Consider the following 23,230-nt stretch of genomic DNA (forward strand, 5'->3'; position numbering starts at 1 on the left):
GCAAAGGAACACAAATGTCCCTTTGTGGAAGCATCAGCTCTAGGTGAAAGCACCTCTGAGACCTGACCAGCACTGCTGGGATGTCATAGTCACCCAACACAAGTGGCCAACATGACACCTTTCTAGGGAAGCGTAACTTTGAGAGCAGAATCATTTTCAAGCATTTCATCGGCATCATTTGATAATTTTTTTTTTTTTTTTTTTTTGAGGCAGAGTCTCGCTCTGTCTCCCAGGCTGGAGTGCAGTGGTGCAATCTCGGCTCACTGCAAGCTCTGCCTCCTGGGTTCACGCCATTTTCCTGCCTCAGCCTCCTGAGTAGCTGGGACTACAGGCGCCCGCCACCACACCTGGCATTTTTTTGTATTTTTAGTAGAGACGGGGTTTCACCGTGTTAGCCAGGATGGTCTCCATCTCCTGACCTCGTGATCCGCCCACCTCGGCCTCCCAAAGTGCTGGGATTACAGGTGTGAGCCACCGCGCCCGGCCTCATTTGATAATTTAATATGAGGGACAAAAAGCAGTAAATCCAAACTGGCCTTGGGTAACATCTCATCAAGCAGCACATAGAATCTGTACTGTAATTGAAAGGGTTGAATTTTAGGCCACAGTTATGTCAAGGCTGTTCAGCTCATGCCTTGAAATCACCTGCACAGCCATGGTAAACTCAGCACCTCCAGACTCTCAGCTTGCAACAGAAGCGCCAAGCTCTCTACCTCGAAACAGGATAAAGGAGGATGGGGGCAAATAGCCTTTTAATGTGTATCACTCACAATGTTAAGAAGGTGAAAAAAAGGTTTCTTTTTGAAAATAATTGTCTAAATTCAAACAAATATGAAAAATTAACAATTTGCAAGAATATAGATCAAAATGTTCAATAGGACTGACTCAAGTTCACAAAAAACTAAATGTCAAGTAAATAGATGAATTTAAACTAAAGATTATAAAATAATGGCTACTGAGAATTAGTTTTCAACTGATCTAAACTGTTTGAAAGTTTCAATACTTTTATCAGAACTTTAGCTAGAAACAGTCTGAAAGCAAAAAAATTATCATTAGACTGTTCTCAAGGATAAGTGCAATCTCTTCATGGTAAAATATCTTCATTTATATTTTGTTATAAAAATATATAAAATACTACTTTTTACCTTTCCTTCACTCAGTATAAACCCTTCTGGTTCAGTGACATCAGTCAAGCTGTCACTAAATTCAAATCATGTCCACATTATATCTTCTACAGTCACACTGGGTTTTAAGGCTCAGTACACAATTTATATTTCCAAACATACAGTTATCATAACTGGTTTTATGTAAGGATAACAGGATAAGAGTCTTTAAAAAAATATACAAGTAGGATAACCATTTGTTGTATGTCATTTTATCCCATTGTCCCCAATTACTAAAACAAGACAAAACTGTAAAAACAATCCCCTACTTGTAATTCTAGGTAGCACAGGATAAAAAATGTTTGCATATTTTGGCCCGGCACGGTGGCTCATGCCTGTAATCCCAGCACTTAGGGAGGCTGAGGTGGGTGGATCACTTGAGGTCAGAAGTTCGAGATTAGCCTGGCCAACAAGGTGAAACCCCATCTCTACAAAAATAGAAAAAAATTAGCCGGGCATGGTGACACATGCCTGTAATCCCAGTTACTCGGGAGGCTGAGACAGGAGAATCACTTAAACCCAGGAGGTGGAAGTTGCAATGAGACAAGATTGTGCCATTGCACTCCAGCCTAGGTGACAGAGCGAGACTTCATCTCAAAAAAAAAAAAAATTGCGTATTTTAAATCCAGCAGAATAAATGTGAATGTTTTGATTACTCATCATTAATTTTTTTAAAAAACTATCCCTACTTCAGCTGTTGGAAAATATTATCTGACAACTTCAGGTGACAGATTAACTGTTTTTTTTTTTAAATAAAGTTTAAAGGAATCAAGTATCTAACACCATTTTCAATTAGCCATGCAAAATTGGCTTCTCTCCCCCAATCCTGTATTTGAAAAAATAACTTTAACATAATGTTTGGCATTAACTTATATTTGCTCATCATAAAACACCAAAAGAAATTTTTATATCTCAAATTGGCAAACTTTACAAAATATTTAACATATGAGGAAGAGGTATATCTTACAGAATTATTTGGCTATGTCATAAGGCAGTAATGAAGATGGAATTTTTCCTATCATAAATCTGACAGAAGTGAAATTCATAACATGGTCATTCTCCATAAATCTGAAAGCTTGTTGGTTACAGCAATATGATCATGCCACACTGTCGTCGTTATTGAACTTTGATGATAGTAGACTGAATGAGAAAGGAACAAATTTGGTGCCTGCACCAACATAGAATTTGTTCTGAAATTCTACCCTAAAAAAAAAAAAAAAAAAGTCATGTATTAATGGAAGATTATGAAATCATATTCCTTAAAACAACATTTTAAGTTAAAAAAAAAATTCCTGTGCTGAAATTGCTTCATTCCAAAATATGTCCTTGGCACAATATTTTTACCTAGCTACACACCGTCCCCCACCCCCAACCCTGTGCTGGCTTTCCTAGTGTGAACAGAAACTCTGACACATCCGCTGCCTCTCACTGCCCAACACACAAAAGCACGTGCACAAGTTAACGAGACCCTCTCCTGCCACTTGGGTCACTGGAGGCACAGAGCAGTAATCTGTCCTATACCATCGAACATTAAGAAATACATAAGAAGGATTTATTTTGCAGTAAGATAGAGCAACCTGTCAGACTCAAAGTGAATTAGCAGTATGAAACACACGTAAGTATTCTGCAAACTTAAACTTGCTTTTACTTGTCAGTGATAATAGTTCAGAAACAAAATACTTTTTTTTTTTGCCACGGAGTTTCGCTCTTGTACCCCAGCCTGGGATACAATGACGCGATCTCAGCTCACTGCAACCTCTGCCTGCTGGGTTCAAGCGATTCTCCTGACTCAGTCTCCCAAGAATTATAGGCGTACGACACCACACCTAGCTAATTTTTGTATTATTAGTAGAGATGGGGTTTCATCATGTTGTCCAGGCTGGTCTTGAACTCCTGACCTCAGGTGATCCACCTGCCTTGGCCTCCCAAAGTGCCAGGATTACCCGCATGAGCCACCACACCCGGCCCAAAATACAATTTTAACTCAGAGGATATGAACACAGATCCCAACAGTAGGAAGGGAAGAACAGGCCTAAATTCAGCATTAGATTTTGCAGTGGCTGTGTATATTCGGATGGGCGGGGCGGTAGGTGGGGGGGCAGGTATGTTTTTTAAATAACAGTTCCAAGGCTAGGTTTCAAACTCACCAGTGGAGGCGTATGGCGTGAAGAAACGCAGAAAGCCCTTCCATGATCAGAAGGATGAAAATGGTCAGAACTGCAAAGAGAGCGATAACCGGGAACAGCAGCAAGACGCCATAGGTGGTGTCGACGCGGAGGCCCACGCGCATCAGCATGGCCCACAGGACATCAGACAGCTCTGCAAAGGAGTGCAGCCCGCACAAGTCACGCCCGCTTAGGTACAGTGGGTCCCCCTGTGAGCTCCCTGGACTGTCTCCCTCTGACAGCTCTGAACTATCATCCCATAAAATAATAGACACACAGGTCACACAGACCCAACTGCTTCTCATGGGAAAGCCAGTCAGCTCTGACACCGTCTCAAACACTAAGGAAGACCTGGTGCTCCAAAAACACCAGAGGCATCTCCCAAAGGGAGGTCTTGCCCCAGACTAGGTTTGGGTTAGTGACCTCCCAAAGCAGTACTGGACCAGGCAGCTAGAAACAGGCTCCCAGACCTGGTTCTGCCACTGAGGGACCAACTGGATGGCTGTGAGTAAAGCACTGACACTCAGCGGGCTCCCGCCACCACCTCTGCAAAACGAAGATGAATGACCACAGGGCCCCTCCAGCCATACGATTCCAGGCCTTTGGCTATGCTTATAAAAACATGAGCATTTTTTTAATTAAAAAAAAAAAAAAGGACACTCTCTTGTCCAGTGGTTCCACAAGCACAGGCAGTGCTTGCTTTGCACAGTACTACAGAAGCACAAATCCATCTTTGGATTTGAATCCATTTGCAATCAAAACCATCCAAAGCATCCCTATTAATCCATGGGGGAAAAGGTTTGTTCTGTGGCCTTTAAAATTTGTGTTAAAACATTAAAAACTCTCTTATTGTTGGCTATATTGTTGGCCAACAATGAGAGAGTTGTTTTTTGTTTTTTTGAGACGGAGTCTTGCTCTGTCGCCCAGGCTGGAGTACAGTGGCACGATCTCGGCTCACTGCAAGCTCTGCCTCCCGAGTTCACGCCATTCTCCTGCCTCAGCTTCCCGAGTAACTGGGACTACCGGCACCCATCACCATGCCCGGCTAATTTTTTGTATTTTTAGTAGAGACAGGGTTTCACCGTGTTAGCCAGGATGGTCTTAAAATCTCCTGACCTTGTGATCCACCCGCCGAGGCCTCCCAAAGTGCTGGGATTACACGCATGAGCCACCGCACCCGGCCAATAAAAGAGTTTTTAATGTTTTAACAAAAACTATAGGGAAATGAAAAAATGGTAAATCTATCTTTAAAACTTTAGAAGCACTGGGTATTAAAGTCTTTTCTTCGTCTGTTATTAAAAAAAAAAAAAGTTTATTAGGGTAGTTTGAACAGTGCTTGGTTCCTGTTACGTAACTTGGCAAGGTGGGTGACCTGATCCAGAGCAAGCATCTTTCCTAATACTTGCCAAATTGTCCCATTTTTTTTTTCTTTAACTTTTTTTTTTTTTGAGACAGAGTCTCGCTCTGTCACCCAGGCTGGAAGGCAGTGACGTGATCTCGGCTTACTGCAACCTCCGCCTCCTAAGTTCACGCAATTCTGCCTCAGCCTGTAGTCGCTGGGACTACAGGCACCCGCCACCATGCCCAGCTAATTTTTGTATTTTTAGTAGAGATGGGGTTTTGCCATGCTGGCCAGGCTGGTGTCAAACTCCTGACCTCAGGTGATCCACCTGCCTCGGCCTCCCAAAGTGCTGAGATGACAGGTGTGAGCCACCGCACCCGGCCTGTCCTATTATTTTCTAAGTTTGAACCCACTTGCCACACTGCACCCTTTGCACCCTTCAATGTCCTGAAACATTGCCGAGCACCACTGGTGGGTCATCAGCATCTTCATCACAACACCCGCCGCACATAGGGTGGTAAATGCCCCTGCACCTACCTGCACAGCTAGTTACTGTGGTGACTGAAATTGGAACCATGCTGCTGGGGAACAGGTGTTAATTACACTGTGGAAACTAACATGTGTGCATCATTGGAATGGTACAAAGGGAGGACTCCTATGATCAGAGCTACCCATGAGCGCTGTGGCAGGACTTGCTTGAAATAAACAGATATTCACACCTGGTAAGGCAGCACTGAATAAAATAACTACTAACAGAAACAGGAATGGCAACAGCAGCAAGTGTTTACACCAGAGGCTCCCAAGCCGTCTCAGTTCTCAAAGCCCCTTGTGTCTCAGTGATTTTTTTTTTTTAATTGGGCAGCCTGTGAAGCCAGACCAGCCTCAGAGAGACCCCCTCTGTGATTCTTCCACAGCACCCCTCAGCCAAAAGAAATAGCCAAGACAGCTGTGTATTAAGTAGTGAACAGTATAAGTTCACATGGCAGCTGAAAGATGGTGCTATGACTATTAGTTACCAAGTTAAAATATCCCACAGTGCCCCCTGAGTCTGCTGGCAATACAGGGCATTGGGAACTGCAGGTCTAAGCAGGAACTTACGTGCATGAGCCAGGCTGAGCGCCCAGAGCCTCAGGTAGGAGGCGGTGTTAGAGATGCATCCCAGACAGTACTCGATGGAATGGATTACTTGGGTCATTAATATTTCTCCAAAATTAAACTGAGAGAGATCACACAACATATGTTAGAGTCATGATGTTACATGTGTACTTCTACATGCCAAGTGGGTTCCACTTCAAGGATTACAATGAAAGAGCTGCTGGCTGGATGCTGGTGAGAACACGCTGGAGTGAGAGGAACAGAAAGCTAAGACTTGCACTCTGTTCATCACTCTGCCACTACCCAGCTCCAGGACCAGACTTTACCACTCCAAATCCCCACCTTCATCAGTCCCACTCCCACCCCACGCCTCAGACTCCCATGTATAAACCAAGAGGCTAGACCAGAGCAACTGCCACGGCCACAGCTGCTATACAAATGGGATTCCTGGGCAGGTCTCAGTAATTATGAAACCTCTACTGATAAAACAGGTATTCACCAACTGCAAGAGTAGAAGGCGATTCACTAGATGTGGGCATTCTAAGTAGAGCCAACCAGGGAAAGCGATGCAAGGGGTCCCTGAGAGGGAAAAGGCTGCAAAACACCAGGCAAGGTGACTCATATGCGCTTTCCAGCTCTGCTTTTGTTTCTCTATGATGCTAGAACTTAATTATTAATTGTCCTAAATTAAAACATGAAATTACATAATAATTACAAAATGCTGATTATAAGAAATTTTGTTTGGTCCTCACTAAATGGTCAAAGTAAAGTTTCCAAGAAAAGAAAGCAGAGGCTGTGCTCTGCTCTGTCTGCCCAGGACTGCACCTCTCTTCTTTGTGGGGAGCTACTACTTCCCTGTCCAGCCTTGTATCCCCAAACACAGTTGCTCTGAATTATGTCCCCAAAAGTCTTATGCTGAAGCCCTAACCGCAATGTGACTGTATTTGAAGACAGAACCTTTGAGGAGGTAATCGAGGGTTGAGTGAGGTCAGGAGGTGGGCCCTGACTCACTGTGACTGCTGTCTTCTGGGAAGAGCAGGAAAAGCAGGGGCGCAGGCACAGAGGACAGGCCCTGGGCCGACACAGCAAGCAAGCAGGGAGGCCTCGGGGAAAGCAGCCTGCCAGCATCTCAGTCTGGGCCTGCCAGCCTCCAGAGCTGTGAGAAAAAGTCTCTTGTTGAAGCCACCCAGTCTGTGGTATTTTGTTATGGCAGCCCCAGGGGACTGAGACGGCAGCCACTGGTACAGGGGACTGAGACGGCAGCCACTGGTACAGGGGACTGAGGCGGCAGTCACTGGTGCAGGGGACTCAGAGAGCAGTCACTGGTGCAGCGGACTGAGGCGGCAGCCACTGGTACAGGGGACTGAGACGGCAGCCACTGGTACAGGGGACTGAGGCGGCAGTCACTGGTGCAGGGGACTCAGAGAGCAGTCACTGGTGCAGCGGACTGAGGCGGCAGTCACTGGTGCAGCGGACTCAGGCAGCAGTCACTGGTACAGGGGACTGAGGCGGCAGCCACTGGTGCAGGGGACTGAGGCGGCAGCCACTGGTGCAGGGGACTGAGGCGGCAGTCACTGGTGCAGGGGACTCAGAGAGCAGTCACTGGTGCAGCGGACTGAGGCGGCAGTCACTGGTGCAGCGGACTGAGGCGGCAGTCACTGGTGCAGGGACAGCAGGTATGTGGGGATTTTTTCCTAAGAGTAACAAGCTGGTAAGGGCGCTTTGCTCGCTGATGGAAAAACTGAAAAAATAAGCCCAGGGCAACTTGTGACCATGGTTGTAGCATCATGGGGCCAACTGACTTCACAATATAAAGAAAACTTACAAAGAAAAAAAGCCAACCAAGGCCTCTTGGAATTGGAGACCCAAAAACTGTAGTCATCCTGAAACCAACTCTACCTCTGTCCTGCCATGAGCCGGTAAAAATCTCTCCGCAATCAGAAAAAACTGGGTCTCTATTTCTTGCAACTATGGAAAACTTCTGACTGACACAAGAAACTTCTGAAAGCAATGTTCATGGCACCTGAAGTCACTCCAATCACAACTGGTAATATAACAGCAGAAATCCCACTGGAGAAGGGAAAGGACAAAATGACCCCAACTCACATGTAATGCCGCCAACTCTATCATCAAACAGCGTTTGGAAAGCACTAACTTTTACTCTAACCCTAACCACCGCCTGGTTGGCTTCAACAATGGAAACTGATTTCTCATAGTTCTGGAGGCTAGAAGTCCCATTTTCTTAACCATTTTTTAAGATGATTAAATATTATCTTAACGTGATTATCTCTATGGAAGCTTGGTTACTTATCTAAGCTTATCAACAGCAGTTGAAAAGATTTACCTCTTCACACGCCATTTCCCTACATCCGTCTTCCACCTGGTGATTTCCCTCTTCCACATCTTGGTTTCCCAGCAATGAAACTTCTTCCTCACTATCTTTCCTTATAAGTGTGTAACCACTCTAACAACCAAAAGAGCACAGTGTTAGTGCCTGTAAAACCACAAGGTTGTGACAAAACAAAACTTTATTTATAGTTTCTTTGTTTCTCTTAATGATTCAGCTCTTTTAAGAATAAAAAAGTTCTTTAAGCCAGGTGCAGTGGCTCACACCTGTAATCACAGCACTTTGGGAGGCCGAGGCAGGTGAATAACCTGAGGTCAGGAGTTCAAGACTAGCCTGTGCAACATGGAAAAACCCCCGTCTTTTACTAAAAATACAAAAATTAGCAGGGCGTGCTGGTGGGTGCCTGTAGTCCCCCTACTCAAGGGCTGAGGCAAGAGAACTGCTTGAACCCAGGAGGCAGAGGTTGCAGTAAGGTGAGATAGTGCCACTGCACTCCAGCCTGGGCAACAGAGGAAGACTCCAGTCTCAAAAAAAAAGGAAAAAGAAAAAAGAAAAAAGAAAATCTTAAAGAAGAAATTAAGAAGAATATGGAAAAAGGCATTTTAATTATGCCCATCTGAATTGAAGGATTGAGTTCTACACACTAATAAGCCTGTGGTTCATGCCGGCAGCACCTGTCTCCACAGGCCCTGGACACAGCAGGCTCTTTCAACATCAATGTTTTATTTACTTATTTATTTTGAGACAGAGTCTTGCTCTGCTGCCCAGGCTGGAGTGCAGTGGCATGATCACAGCTCACTGCAACCTTTGCCTGCCAGGCTCAAGCCATCTCCCACCTCAGCCTCCTGAGTACCTGGGACTATAGGTGCACACCACCACACCAGCTTATTTTTGTATTTTTGGTAGAGACAGGGTTTCGCCATGTTGCCCAGGCTGGTCTCAAACTCCTGGGCTCAAGTGATCTGCCCACTTTGGCCTCCCAAAGTGCTGGGATTACAGGTGTGAGCTACCATGCCCAGCCAACGTCAATGTTTCAAATAAAGGAAGCTTTGGCTTTTAAATTAAGACAAGGAACCCTCCAGGGGTGTTTTCTACACCAATCCTTGTATAACTGAAAGCAGACTTTGCTCACACTTTACAAGCATGCATCCAAACCGGCACTTACCCGGTTCACCCCGAAGCAACTACGCCCATTGTGAAGCCACAACAAAAACAGTGGCTTTCCCAAGAAGAGGACCGGGACAGACAATGCTGTGACAACCAGCAGCACTCGCTGGACATACTCCTGTTAGTGCAGAAGGTAAGAAACTCGATTACAACGTGAACGCACGCTTGCGGTGTCAGCAGCACACGATGAAATCAGTAAAGATCAAACAATGTCTCCACGCGAGGAACGTTAAATAAATGCCAACCAGCTACACTTGCCAGTGGGTTTTCTTTTCCTAAACTCACAGCTGAATTCTAGAACTGATGCATAACATTAATGACCCTGTGGTCAAGTATTATTTTGTTTCAGACCAGCAAGGAAGCTTTTCAAAAATTGTAAATAAAGTCAAACTCCAACTAATCATTTTCTGGAAACACTGTAAATAAGAAAGCATAGCACAAGCAGAATATTTTTTATATTTTTGGTTCTGTTTTCCTGTGATTTGATGATTATAAAGACTGTTTGAGGACTCTTGAGTGTGAAGCAAGCGGATTTACCTCCACACACAGAAAATTGTGGAAGAGAATTCAGAACAAAACCAAAAAAAACTTCCTTAAAAAAACGAAGATTTATAGTTACTTAAAGCTAAATCAAGAGCAAAACTCACTCAGGCGTACACAGCCACAGCAGTCCGCATGGCTTTCCAGGCTCTGGACGGGACACTGTGCTGTCCAAGCTTATCACTCTCTATGGTTGCCCCTCATCAAAAACAGGTCCCTAGAGCTCTGTGTGCTACTCAGGCACAAGGCTGTATTATCTACACAACATCAATACGATGAGCCTCTTGAAAAGCGGAGAGAGGTGGCGGCCACAGGCAGAGCCACATCAGAAGTCTTAGGCTGGAGCCAGGCTGACCTAGGTTAACAGCCTGGCCCTACAGACCGCTGAGTGACCAGGACTGCCCTGAGCCACCGGTTATCACCAGTAACAGGGGATGACACCACCTACCTCCTGGGGCTGTTGTGAGAATTAAGAAACACTAAGTAAGGAAAGCACACTTTCAGGTATGCGGCAGGTACTGAATAAAGGGAGCTGCCCTTCATTGATGTTTCTGTCCACAGTGCCTATGCCCACTGAACGCCCTTGCCTTTATCTGTGGTATCTATGCCATTGCACAAAGCTTCAATAAAATAATGATAAAATACAATTCTTAAAAATCATAAACAAGAGAAACAAAAAAAAGCAGAAACTTGGAAAGTTCAAAAAGAACGCAAATATGCATCTCGTCAACGAGGCCAAAGTTGTGTAAGCTGAGCTTCAAATCTGACTTAAAACTTTCCAGCACCCAATAGAATGTGAAAAACAAAACCAAATGCTCCATTCACAGATTAACAAGATGAAAAACCAAAACGCGGCTCAGGAGGAACACAGGCTCGGACACTACCGACTGGGAGGGTTTCCCAGATGTCCTCACAGACACTGGACAACATGGTGAGCTGTCTGGGCCAGCATCCACGGGCAGGAGGTGCCGTGGCGCTCACAGCAGAAAGATCCTCAATGTAAGGTGGGTAAGAACTATGGCAAACGCTGAATTTACTGAGTAGCTGGCTTGTGCAAGCGCGTTTGTACGCACTTTGGACACATGTGCGCTACACCATGAACCAGCTCCTATTTCTAGTCCCACTTTACAGATGAGGAAATGGAGGCAGAGAGAAGTTAGTCATCTGCTCAAAGTTCCATCCTGAGGAAATGGCAGAGTGGGGCCTCAAGCAGAGCAGTCAACCCTGAGAGCCCACTGTGACATCACACAAACGTACAGTGAGAGGAAAGCTCATTTTCTGGAAGGGTCCATGTGCTATGACCCAGGTGGTCCCTTCTAAATGGGGGCACTAGGCAGCCCTCAGGAAACCCTCCGGTAATGCATTTTCTTACCACCAGTTCTGTCGGTTTCAGGGGGCTTTTGCTTTTGGTTTTGGTTGAGACAAGGTCTTGCTCTGTCACCCAGGCTGGAGTGCAGTGGAGCAGTTCACTGCAGCCTCGACCTCCTGGGCTCAAGTGATCCTCCTGCCTCAGCTTCCCAAGTAGCTGGGACTACAGGTACAGCCACCATGCCTGGCAAATTTTTGTATTTTTGTAGAGATGAGGTCTTGCTGTGTTGCCCAGGCTGGTCTTGAACTCACAGGCTCAAGCAATTCGCCAGCCTTGGCCTCCCAAAGTGCTGGGATTACAGAAATGAGCCACTGTGCCCGGCCTCTTCCTACTCATTTTGATGGTTACTGAATGGCAGCGAGTTTGGTCATGCTGCCTGACCAGAGCCTGCACACAGCAGTTGAGCTGGACTGGCATCCTCCAGTGATGACACACGCAGAGACAGAAGCAGCCTTCCCAGGCTCCTGAGAGTCTGTGGAGATCACCCCGACACTTCTACTGCTCAGAATAAAAGGCTATTGGGAATACTTTCATTAAGTTCATGAGAGTGGGAAGATGACTCACCTGCCCTGTGTAAAGACCATTTGTTTTACTGGCTGGGAATAAAAACATGTTAATAAATTCAATCAGAATGCTGGGAGCAACTCTGGAGGTTTCTGCTGAAAAAACCAGCCACTTGTAGAAAATCATAAATATAAGGTATCCAAAGATACAGAGCATGAAGAGAAGTTCTGGGATGGAAACCAGGTAAATGTTGAACTTCTTCCTGAAGTGCCTAGAAAAGAAAAGGAATCAATCAACCCATGAACAAGATCAGCCTAAGTTAAAAAGAGTAAATTTAACTCTCTACAACTAAACATAAAGCGAATTTCAGAATAACATCATTTCTCATATGATGACTCCAGATACATCTGAGTGTCCAGATACATCTACGAGGAAGAGATGTGAGGTCGGCCAAAATGACTACCGTTTTGGGGGTCAAATCTCAATCAAACTTTCTTCCTTGGTTCCCTAATTCAGAAATATTTTCTTCCTTAAAGTAAGGCTATACAATATTAGTGAATCTGGCTCCAAAATGCTGTATCTTACATTGTTATAAAAGTTTTTCAAGACTCCAGTTATAGTGACTTAAAGCTACAACATCAAATTATACAAATTATGTTTAGAAATGAGAATGAACAGGTCTAGTTAGAGAAAAATGACACCATCTCTTACTCTTCATATACTAGCTCTAGTAAAGTAAAACAAAAGATTTTTTATTTGTAAAATAAAAGGGAATATGACAAGCATCCCTTTTGGAAATCGACATGAATGCACATGTCACATGTCTCCCCCACTTGACTGGAAGCTCCATTGGGGAAATAAATTTTTTCTGCCCTCCTCACTGCTGAACCCTGAGTGCCCACAATAGCACTTGGCACTACTATGTGCTCGATAAATACATATTTGCTGAATGAATGAATTGCTGAAACCACAGAAAATCTAAACAGCCACAACAGAATCATGTAAATACAACATCATATTGGCTGCCCCTTACCCAATAAATACAGTCACCAACAAGAAGCAAAACTGAAGAAATGCCAAGTTTGGTTTATAAATATTGCTTAAAAAAAAATCTGTACTTACAAGTGGTTAAATATTCCCAGAATGACTCCAAAAGTCATGTGAATGATTCCTAAAATCACAGACATTTTCATTTTGAAAGAGTTTAGAAAAGTGAGGCGATTTGTGGCCAAGTTCCAAATCTAAAACCAAACCAAACAAAACAAAACAGAATATTTAACTTCCTTCAACAGGTGACACTCAAGAAAGTCCCTGTCTTAACTCGAAAGGTGGCTCTAAGTTTAAGAAGGAAACAACATTCAGGCTTTTCTTTTGATGCTTTCAATCTGAGAACCATTGATTTCCTTAAACCAGGGCCACAGACAGTTACAAAACAATTTTATCACTGTTAACGACAAAGGATGCCAGATGGAACCACATAGCACTTAGGGAGATGTGCCTAGGAAGTCTTGACAAAAGGCAAGGCAAGGGAGAGTCACACACACACAGCTCAGAGACTGGAAGGGTCAGGACGCTTTCAAGGTCCTGGGTTATGTCCCCTCTACCTGGGCAGAAGACATATATGTGTTATCACACGTTTATATACATGTGACATACATGCTCCTATATGTCTATTTTGTCATGAAGTGTAGCTGTGAATACAATGAAATCAGAAATGCTGCAAGTGGCCAAGCCAAGATGTGCCAAGAAGGACTCCAGGCCATGGCTGACCTCCCGAGGGTGCCCCTGGCCGGTCTGAGTCCCCACAACCTCTTCACTCACTGACTGCTTCTCTTACTGTCTGAAAATGAATTCCTACAACCTGCCCTTCAGGTGGGTTAGGAAAAGGGAAACAGGGCCTATTAAGACAGAATCTTTTTTTAATTTTTTTATTTTTGAGGAGTCTCACTGTCACCCAGGCTGGAATGCAGTGGCGCAATCTTGGCTCACTGCAACCTCCACCTCCTGGGTTCAAGCAATTCTCCTGCCTCAGCCTCCTGAGTAGCTGGACCAGCATGCCTGGCTAATTTTTGTATTTTTAGTAGAGACAGGGTTTTGCCATGTTGGCCAGGCTAGTCTCAAACACCTGACCTCAGGTGATCCTCCAGCCTCAGCCTCCCAAAGTGCTGGGATTACAGGTGTGAGCCACTGCGACCGGCCTTTTTTTTTTCTTTTTTTTTTTTTTAAGATAAGGGGTCTCACTGTCGCCTAGGGCTACAGTACAGTGGAGCAATCATGGCTCACTGCAGCCTTGACCTCCTGGACTCAAGCAATCTTCCCACCTCAGCCTTCCGACAAGCTGGGACCACAAGTGCGCACCACCACTCCCAGGTAATTTTAAAATTTCTAGTCTCCCAGTTCCTAGCCCTGAATTATCTCATTTTGCCCTTGGAAAAATAAGATTTTAGAATGAAGTATTCAGGGCTGAGAACTAGGAGGCCAGTCAACTTCGCTGATATATTTATATTATATACTACTTTTATATATTATTTTAAAGTATTCATTTATATTATATAATGTACGATACATTGGTTTACTTTTCGAACTAAATGAATGTATATGCCTAGTTTAAAATTAAGTTAAAACAGAAAGACAAAACCATACCCCAATTTCCTCTGATGCTTCTCAAAAAAAAAAAAAAAAAAAAACTCACTCAAACTTTGTTCCTTGGTTCCCTTATTCAGAAACATTTCTTTCCTTAACACAAAGCTACAAGTTATTACTGAATTTGGCTCCAAAATACTGTATCTTAAAGAAACTGTTGAAGCTGTGTTTCCAAGTTTTCAGTTACATTAAGACTTAATGCTACAACATGAAATTATACTAATCATGATCAGAGGTAAGAATAAACAGAACATACTAAGAGATACTGCCTCCTTGGAGAGCCCAGGTTAAGGAATGCTAGACTTTTTTTGCCCAATGACTGTACACAATTATATCCACAAACTAATTTTGAGATGGTTTCTGAGTCATTCTTTTGATTCTCCAGAAAGATTCCTGACAGCCCAGAAAAACCCCACCCAGCCCTGCGGTCCAGTGCCTCAGCCACTGCCTGCTGAGCCCTAGAAGGGGCTGGGGGTCCTGGCACCCTGCGGCTACTTCTCCATTTTCTATTTTATTTATTTATTTATTTACTTTTTGAGACGGAGTCTCGCTCTGTTGCCCAGGCTGGAGTGCAGTGGCGTGATCTCCGCACACTGCAAGCTCTGCCTCCCGGGTTCATGCCATTCTCCTGCCTCAGCCTCCCGAGTAGCTGGGACTACAGGCACCCGCCACCACGCCTGGCTAATTTTTTGTATTTTTAGTAGAGACAGGGTTTCACCACGTTAGCCAGGATGGTCTCGATCTCCTGACCTCGTGATCTGCCTGCCTCGGCCTCCCAAAGTGCTGGAAATACAGGCCTGAGTATTTCTCCATTTTCTTTCTACTAACACTTCTCCCATTCCAAACAACTACCCTAGTAAGCTCTACAATAAGCTTACACTTCCTTTCAGCTCTAACATTCCATACTACTTTCCAGATCAAGGGTTTTTAAAAGTTCACATATACAAGGAAGAAATGTAGGAAATGGCACACATTTCGGGGCTACTAAAGTGCCATTTTTCGCCAGAGGAAAATAGGTAGGACACATGACAGAACGCAGTCCTGGCTCTCTGAGGACTTCCTCTGACCTCACCTTCCCAAACCAAGGGACCCCAGCTCCTGGCCTCCCCACCCAATGTCCAGGACTGGGATGCACAGGTGCTAATGAGCACCTCCCCCTCGGTGCAGCGTGAACCCCGCTGAAGTCTAGAGAACCTGGTGGCACCCGAAGCTACGTGGCACCACAGAACGCCCAGAGACAATGACAGAGTGCGGTGCACTCACAGGATCAATGCCAAGGGGATAAGGGCCTCGGAACACTCCAGGAACGCTTGGATCCAACTGCAAAATGCTGTTGTGCCTGACGACGCTGTCGCTGTAACAAAAAGCAGAGTGAGGAGGCTGACCAGGGAGGAGGAAGGTCTAGGAAACATGCTTCCCACCCAGAGCATCACCAGCTATGGGACACTTACTTCCAAAGCACCATCTTCTTATGTTCTGCGGGAGGGTGGCTGGAGGTGTACATGGCAGACACGTTCCACCCGGAGCCGAACAGGTTGACTGACTTTGAGAAACAGTCATTGTAGATGAGGCCAGTGTACACCGAGAACAGCCCCATCAGCAGGAGGATGTACCGGCCATTAAAAAACATCCTCATGATCTGTGAAGAGCAAGGCGGGAGGATCAGAATATGGTTACTGGAGGGTGTCCATGTGACAGCTGTCGCTGTGGGAACCACCCTCAGCACTCCTCCCGCAGCTTCTCGGAAAACAGCCTGGCCCCGCAGACATCCCTGTCAGCCACAGCTGACAGGTCACACACCTGCCCAGTGCAGCCACAGCCTACAGCGAACATCTAAGAGGTGTGTCTCTTTTGGTCACTGCTAATGCCACTCAACCAGATATATGAGCTGGAGTGTTTATATTTTTACCTCTTGCGACTGATTTAGTCTGGGATGATTTTCATTTAACACCAACAAAAGGGCAAATAAAAACATCACAAAGCCATGTCCGAAGTCTCCAAACATCACAGCAAATAAAAACGGGAAGGTGATGATGGTAAAGAGAGCTGCAGAAAAAAGGGAAAGAGATTTCTGATTCACAGCAAATATGGAAAATCTGAGTTCATTCAAACACAATGATACACAACGATCTGGACTTTCTCCAGAATTCCCAAGATAGGATTGTGTGGTTACATTTAAAACCTTATAGTTTTAAATAAGAGAGCAAAAAAGTAGCGATCAGCCTCTTTTTCCAAATATCTATTCCATTCTTAGAGCAAGAATGCGGCAATGCCATTGGAAATACGGGTATTTACGAATCAGACTTCCAACCTGGATTGACTTCTCTGTAGCTTCCTACTCCATAGGCATCCACGATATTCTGAAATCCCTCGGTGAACTTGTTGGTGCGGATCCGAGTGGGGGGTGTTTCTTTTGTGGGGATTATGTTCATGAAGGAGGGGATTGTAGCACCACTCTCTCTCTTCCACATAAACAAGGAAAGGAAAAAAATTACTATCCAAGAAGAAAATTACTATCCATATTCAACAAATCTGGGTTACTGCTTTGTTTTTTGTTTTTATTTTTGAGACGGAGTTTCGCTCTTGTTGCCCAGGCTGGAGTGCAATGGTGCGATCTTGGCTCACCGCAACCTCTGCTTCCTGGGTTCAAGCGATTCTCCTGCCTCAGCCTCCTGAGTAGCTGGGATTACAGGGGCCGGCCACCACACCCAGCTAATTTTGTATTTTTAGAGACACGGGGTTTCTCCATGTTGGTCACGTTAGTCTCGAACTCCCGACCTCAGGTGATCCACCTGCCTCGGCCTCCCAATGTGCTGGGATTACAGGTGTGAGCCACCGCACCCAGCCTTGGGTTACTGCTTTCGCAACACTCTGTGTGTGGCTTTGGTACAGGATTAATCTCCACTCAACAGGGTCAAGAGCAGCGAGACGGGCTGAGGGAAAAGTCTGTTGGTGAGGAAGCAGGGGCTTGGGGAGGGTAGCACACTTGGGGGCTGTGGTCTCCAAGAAGGAAGGGCGAGAGCAGGACTGAATGGGCAGGAAGTGAATGGGGGCTGGGGAATGCAGGGCACATGGGTATGGAGTCAGCTCAGTTACCGACAGAAAACTGACACTGAGTACTTTATCTCTTAAAAACGGTGAAGAAAGAGGAAGTTTGAGGCAACTGCAATATGCTTAATGAAAAAATGAGAAAGGCAAGAATAAACCAGAATGTCATATGAGTTCTAGTACGGCAAAATCACAAATATAACTTTTTCCATCAGTGTTTACAATTCTTCTGAAATGCATTATATTGATTTATAATGAAAATACTTTTAAAATAAGGTAAAACAGGTTATTGCCAGAATAGCAGATTTTCCGGTCAAAATAAGTCTCTTTTTATTTTATTATTATTACTTTTTTTTTTTTTGAGAAGGAGTCTCGCTCTGTCACAAAGGTTGGAGTGCAATGGCATGATCTCGGCTCACTGCAACCTCTGCTTCCTGGGTTCAAGCGATTCTCGTGCCTCCGCCTCCCAGGTAGCTGGGATTACATGTGTGCAGCACACCACCACACCTGACTACTTTTTGTATTTTTAGTAGAGATGGGATTTCACCACGTTAGTCAGGCTAATCTCTACTAAAAATACAAAAACTAGACAGGCGTGGTGGTGCGTACATGTAATCCCAGCTACTTGAGAGGCTGAGGCACGAGAATCGGTTGAACCCAGGAGGCAGAGGTTGCAGTGAGCCGAGATCATGCCACTGCACTCCAGCCTGGGTGACAGAGTGAGACTCCTTCTCAAAAAATAATAAAAATAAAATAAAAAGAGGCTTATTTTGACTGGAAAATCTGCTATTCTGGCAATAACCTGTTTTACCTTACTTTAAAAGTTTTCATTATAAACCAATCTTATAAGGTCATAAGAAGCAAAAAGCCAAGGAGTAGAATACCATCCCCACAGACAGTGAGAAGACACCGAAAGAATGTCCACAAAACAGATAAAACCAGTGTGACTTACTGATTCAAAAGGAGTTAAAAGAATTAAGAAAATAATACAAGACAGGAAAAAGCACCAGGAATCAGATTTTAAAAGACTCAAAAATGAGGTGACAGAACTCAAGAAGGAATTAGGAAAAAAAGAAAAAAAATTATTTCAGAAATAAGACAAAACTAGAAGGAACACAAAAGTGAAGAACCCTTCCTCATACTGCTGTAAGAGAAACAGAAGGCGCAGAGGGGAAATCTTACAAATCAAAAAGAAGGAACGAAAGACAAAAAGGATTCAAGGGAAAGTGACAGATACTGAAGATAAGCAAAGAAGGTTCCACTGAAAGGTGACAGGAGGTCCTAAAAGAAGAAAACCAAAGCAAGACAGTAGAGCAAATGCCAAAAACTTCAATTCAGGAGAACGTTTATGAAATCAACAAAACCACCACCAAAGACTATATATTGAAAGAACATACAGAAAGACCACATTAAGAGACACATTCCGGGCCAGGCGCAATGGCTCATGCCTGTAATCCCAGCATTTTGGGAGGTCAAGGCAGGTGGATCACTTGGCGTCAGGAGCTCGAGACGAGCCCGTCCAACATGATGAAACCCCATCTCTGCTAAAAATACACACACAAAAATTAGCCAGGCATGGCAGTGCACACCTCCAGACCCAGCTACTTGAGAGGCTGAGAATCACTTGAATTCTCACTGCATGAGAACCACTTGAACCTGGGAGGCAGAGGTTGCAGTGAGCCAACATCATGCCACTGTACTCCAGCCTGGGTGACAGAGCCAGGCTCTATCTCCAAAAAACAGAGAGAGACACATTCTGTAAAATCATTGTTTGTTTTTTGGGTTTTTTTGGTTTTTTTGTTTTGAGACAAGGTCTGGCTCTGTTGCTCAGGCTGGAGCGCAATGCAGCCTCAACCTCCCAGGCTCAAGCAATCCTCCCACCCCACCCTCCAGAGTAGCTGAGATTACAGGTGCATTACCACATCTGGCTCATTTTTAAGTTTTTTTGTAGAGATGGGGTTTAACCATGTTGCCCGGCTGAAAATCACTAGTCTTTAAAGACAAAACTAAACTAAACTAAACTAAAAAAGCACATGAATTACAAGGAAAAGAAAATTAGATTCGCATCAGGCTTTTTGTTGGGAGCACGATGCCAGAACAAGATGGAAGAACACGTGTAAGATACTCAAGGGGAAAAAAAAGGAGCGCAGAATTTTATTTCCAGAGAAACTAACTCCCAATTATAAAAAGCAGCAGACAGCCACTGTGATCAACGTGAGAATTCAGGGAATATGATTCTCGCAAGCCTCTGTGAGGCATCTCTAGGGAATGAGCTTCAGGCAGCCAAGTGACTAGAGAGACATGAACCCAAGAACTGGGATCTGCAGACTGGAGGCTGAGACTCCCCGCTTCCGCCTGGCACAGCCTGTTAGGAGTTCCGCATGTGAGTCCCCTGTGTGCCTGATCAAATTCAATCTTGGCAACAGAAAAGAAGGCATCCTCTAGACAGGAGCTGACTACCAAGGCAACTGTGAAGAGCCAGATTCATGAGGTGTGGGGATGCAGGTGATGAGCCAGGCTTCATCAACACTGGAGAATGTCTCAGTCACCTGCTTTTATCCTCGAAAGCCAGCTCTTTTTCAAGAAAACTAAAACGTATGGAGAAAATAACACAGGACAGGACAGATGAGGAAAGGGAAGAGACGGGGACTGTGAGCAGTAAGAGGTGGGCTGAGAGCTCAGTACCCCTGATGGGAAACCAAGAGTCGGAGCGCACAAGCAGAGCAAAGAACAGCTATGCAGCGGGAGGTGGACCCGTGGTCACTGAGACCTTAATACGCAGCTCTCAAGAGACCCCAGTGTGTGTGCACGCGGGAGACGGCAGAAACAGCACCATGGGCTCGATCTGAATTGACTGCAGCCACCTTGAAAGTTACAGAGCAGCATGCATACCACATATAACGGAGTACTAGTCATGTCCCTCAAACTGATGTCACCTCAGTAAAAGAAGAATCATCTGTGTTTATCTCTCAAATAGGTGGTTCATACCCTAAATAACAAAATACTATTTATGTGTTGCTGTCTTTCTCAGTACTGGGCATTCATGTTGATGTCATAATGGACATTATATTTTACATTTGTATCATCACAGAATTAGGCAATGAGACAACGTTACATAACCAAAACACTCATGAAAAAGGTGTTCCTTTAATTGTCACTTGAAATCTGTAAACCTGTTCTTTCCATGACCAAAAACTGAGTTTAATGTAGAAGAAAAACCTCACAGGAACATGGAAGAATTACACTATAACCTTGCAGTGGGAAAAGCCTGTGATTCAACATCTGGAAGGTGTAAGAGCAAAGATGGGTAAGTTCAACTATATTTAACAAAAAACTTCTGCATGGCCAAAACAAACAAACAAACAAACATCCTAGCTCAAAAGACGAGGGACAAACTGGGGAAAATATTCTTACTGGTGTCACAGACCAGGAGCCAACAGAAACTGGTAAGAAAAAGGCCAACGTATGATGGAAAATGGCTGCAGAATATGAACAGACAGTTCACAAAAAAAGAAAATTCAAAAGGCTCTTTTTTTTTTTTTTTTTTGAGACAAAGTTTTGCTCTTGTTGGCCAGGCTGGAGTGCAGTGGCGCCATTTTGGCTCATCGCAACCTCCGCCTCCTGGGTTCAAGCGATTCTCCTGCCTCAGCCTCCCGAGTAGCTAGGATTACAGGCATGATACAGGCATGTGCCACCACGCCTGGCTAATTTTGTATTTTTAGTAGAGATGGGGTTTCACCATGTTGGTCAGGCTGGTCTCAATCTCCTGACCTCGTGATCCACCTGCCTCGGCCTGCCAATGTGCTGGGATTACAGGTGTGAGCCACTGCGCCCGGCCAAAGGGTTCTTAAACAAAAAAAAGGTATTCCCCTTCACTCATAAGGAGAGAAATACAATAGCTGACAACATCTATCAACATCAGTCCAGCAATTCCATTTCTGGGAATTTATCCTACAAATAGATTTGACATCACAGTGCTATTTGTAAAAGTGGAAACTACCTGAATGACCAGAAAACTAGTTAAATAAACCATGGTATGCACACAACAGAATATTAAACAGTTAAAAGAAAAATAGAGAAGTTTTATTAAGTGAAAAGAATAGTAAGAATAGCGCCCTTTTGTGAAGAAAAAGAAAAATAATATCTACTCATATCTGCTTATCTATGGTTAAGAAACTCAAAGAACTAACAGAACTGAAGTAATGGTTATCTTTGAGTGGAGGAAGTGGACAAGTAAGGCTATGGGGTGGGAGGAAGCCACTGAACTGTGTCTTTCATACTCTTTTATTTCTTTTCACTTTTAAACCATGTGAATGAATTACTTACTCAAAAGAGCAATGTAAAAACACATGTACACACATACGCCTTTGAATGAGCAGCTCACCATAATTTCAGTTCAAAAACAGAACCAAGGCTGGGCACAGTGGCTCACACCTGTAATCCCAACACTTTGGGAGGCTGAGGCAGGAGGATCCCTTGGGGCCAGAAGTTTGAGACCAGCCTCGGCAATAGAGTAAAACCCCATCTCTATTTTAATTTTTTAAATTAATATTTTAAAAAAAACAAGGCCGGGCGTGGTGGCTCACACCTGTAATCCCAGCACTCTGGGAGGCCGAGGCGGGTAGATCATGAGGTCAGGAAATCAAGACCATCCTGGCTAACACAGTGAAACCCATCTCTACTAAAAATACAAAACATTAGCCGGCTGTGGTGGTCGGCACCTGTAATCCCAGCTCCTTGGGAGGCTGAGGCAGGAGAATGGCGTGAACCTGGGGGGTGCAGCTTGCAGTGAGCTGAGAGGGTGCCACTGCACTCCAGCCTGGGCAATGGAAAGAGACTCCGTCTCAAAAAAAAAAAAAAGAAGAGTCAACACAGTGCATTCTCATTACTCTATGAAATTCTCCCTTCCTTTTTTTCTCGGAATTTATCAGTTCCATCAGTCTCTCTTCTATTCCTGGCACAGGAGAGGAAGGCAGCCTTACCGAGCCCTCCTCCAGCGCCCGGCGCAGGTCCTGCAGATCTGCCTCGGGACACCAGACCTCGGCAATGAGGCACTTGTTGGTCACGTCAAAGCTGCACATGTTCAGCATGTGGTAGATGGCCTTCATTTTCTTCACCTGGATCACACGGCTGTAGACAGACTCGGCAGCTTTACATAGCACTTGCCTCAAATAGTCCTCGGTTTTGTGCAGTACCTGGGGAAGAACAACAGTGGAATGGGCATGTTTTGGTTTTTGTCCACCTGGCACCCAACTTCCTTTAGAGGACTTTCTCCCCATTGACAGAGGATCATTCCAGGCATCTGCCTATCCTGGTGGCAGCTAAGGGAGCCGTTCCTTCCTTCTCCTCCCTGCCCCTAGTACCACTCGGAGGTGGGCAGAAAAATCTAAGCTCAGTCAATCAGATGCCCTATTTTGGGAGGTTGCCTCTGGAGAACATGACCCCAGGGCACAGGAAATGGTGAGACGTCATCGTCACTGCAGCAGCGTGGTGGTCTACCAGGGTCCAGCAAGCTCCCCGGGTTCCTACCCATTCCCAAGCTTGGCCTCGTCCCACCAACCCTGTGAGCCAGCAACGCCCATCCCATCCTGCCAAGAAATCCTCTCTCGCTTAACTGAGTCAGAAGGATACTTCTTGCCAACAAGAACCCTCACTGTCATCAGGAGAAAAATGAATTTAAATCCTGCTGGTAAAATAATGCCCTCACCATGTTAACGGGCTGGCTTGTCTTGTGTGATCAAGAATTACAATCCAGGCCGGGCGCGGTGGCTCAAGCCTGTAATCCCAGCACTTTGGGAGGCCGAGACGGGCGGATCACGAGGTCAGGAGATCGAGACCATCCTGGCT

At 44.8% G+C, this 23,230-nt stretch overlaps 1 protein-coding gene across 1 annotated transcript in view; it reads right to left on the reverse strand.

The window, feature by feature from the left end:
* Nucleotides 1-481: 481 nt before the first annotated feature.
* The window catches only part of ATP6V0A2 (ATPase H+ transporting V0 subunit a2), a 59,125-nt gene continuing 36,376 nt past the window's right edge, over nt 482-23,230 (reverse strand). The window contains exons 9-20 of the mRNA XM_017889781.1: nt 22,366-22,578; nt 16,647-16,797; nt 16,245-16,381; nt 15,787-15,974; nt 15,599-15,689; nt 12,815-12,933; nt 11,753-11,963; nt 9,278-9,397; nt 8,110-8,229; nt 5,769-5,886; nt 3,311-3,482; nt 482-2,366 (exon numbers count right to left, since the gene is read on the reverse strand). Of these exons, the coding sequence (XP_017745270.1) occupies nt 2,261-2,366; nt 3,311-3,482; nt 5,769-5,886; nt 8,110-8,229; nt 9,278-9,397; nt 11,753-11,963; nt 12,815-12,933; nt 15,599-15,689; nt 15,787-15,974; nt 16,245-16,381; nt 16,647-16,797; nt 22,366-22,578 (1,746 nt within the window). The 3' untranslated portion in view covers nt 482-2,260. The remainder of the gene's footprint in view (nt 2,367-3,310; nt 3,483-5,768; nt 5,887-8,109; nt 8,230-9,277; nt 9,398-11,752; nt 11,964-12,814; nt 12,934-15,598; nt 15,690-15,786; nt 15,975-16,244; nt 16,382-16,646; nt 16,798-22,365; nt 22,579-23,230) is intronic.

This window comes from Rhinopithecus bieti, unplaced genomic scaffold (assembly GCF_001698545.2).
Source record: "Rhinopithecus bieti isolate Rb0 unplaced genomic scaffold, ASM169854v2 scaffold_574, whole genome shotgun sequence".
Lineage (NCBI taxonomy): Eukaryota > Metazoa > Chordata > Mammalia > Primates > Cercopithecidae > Rhinopithecus > Rhinopithecus bieti.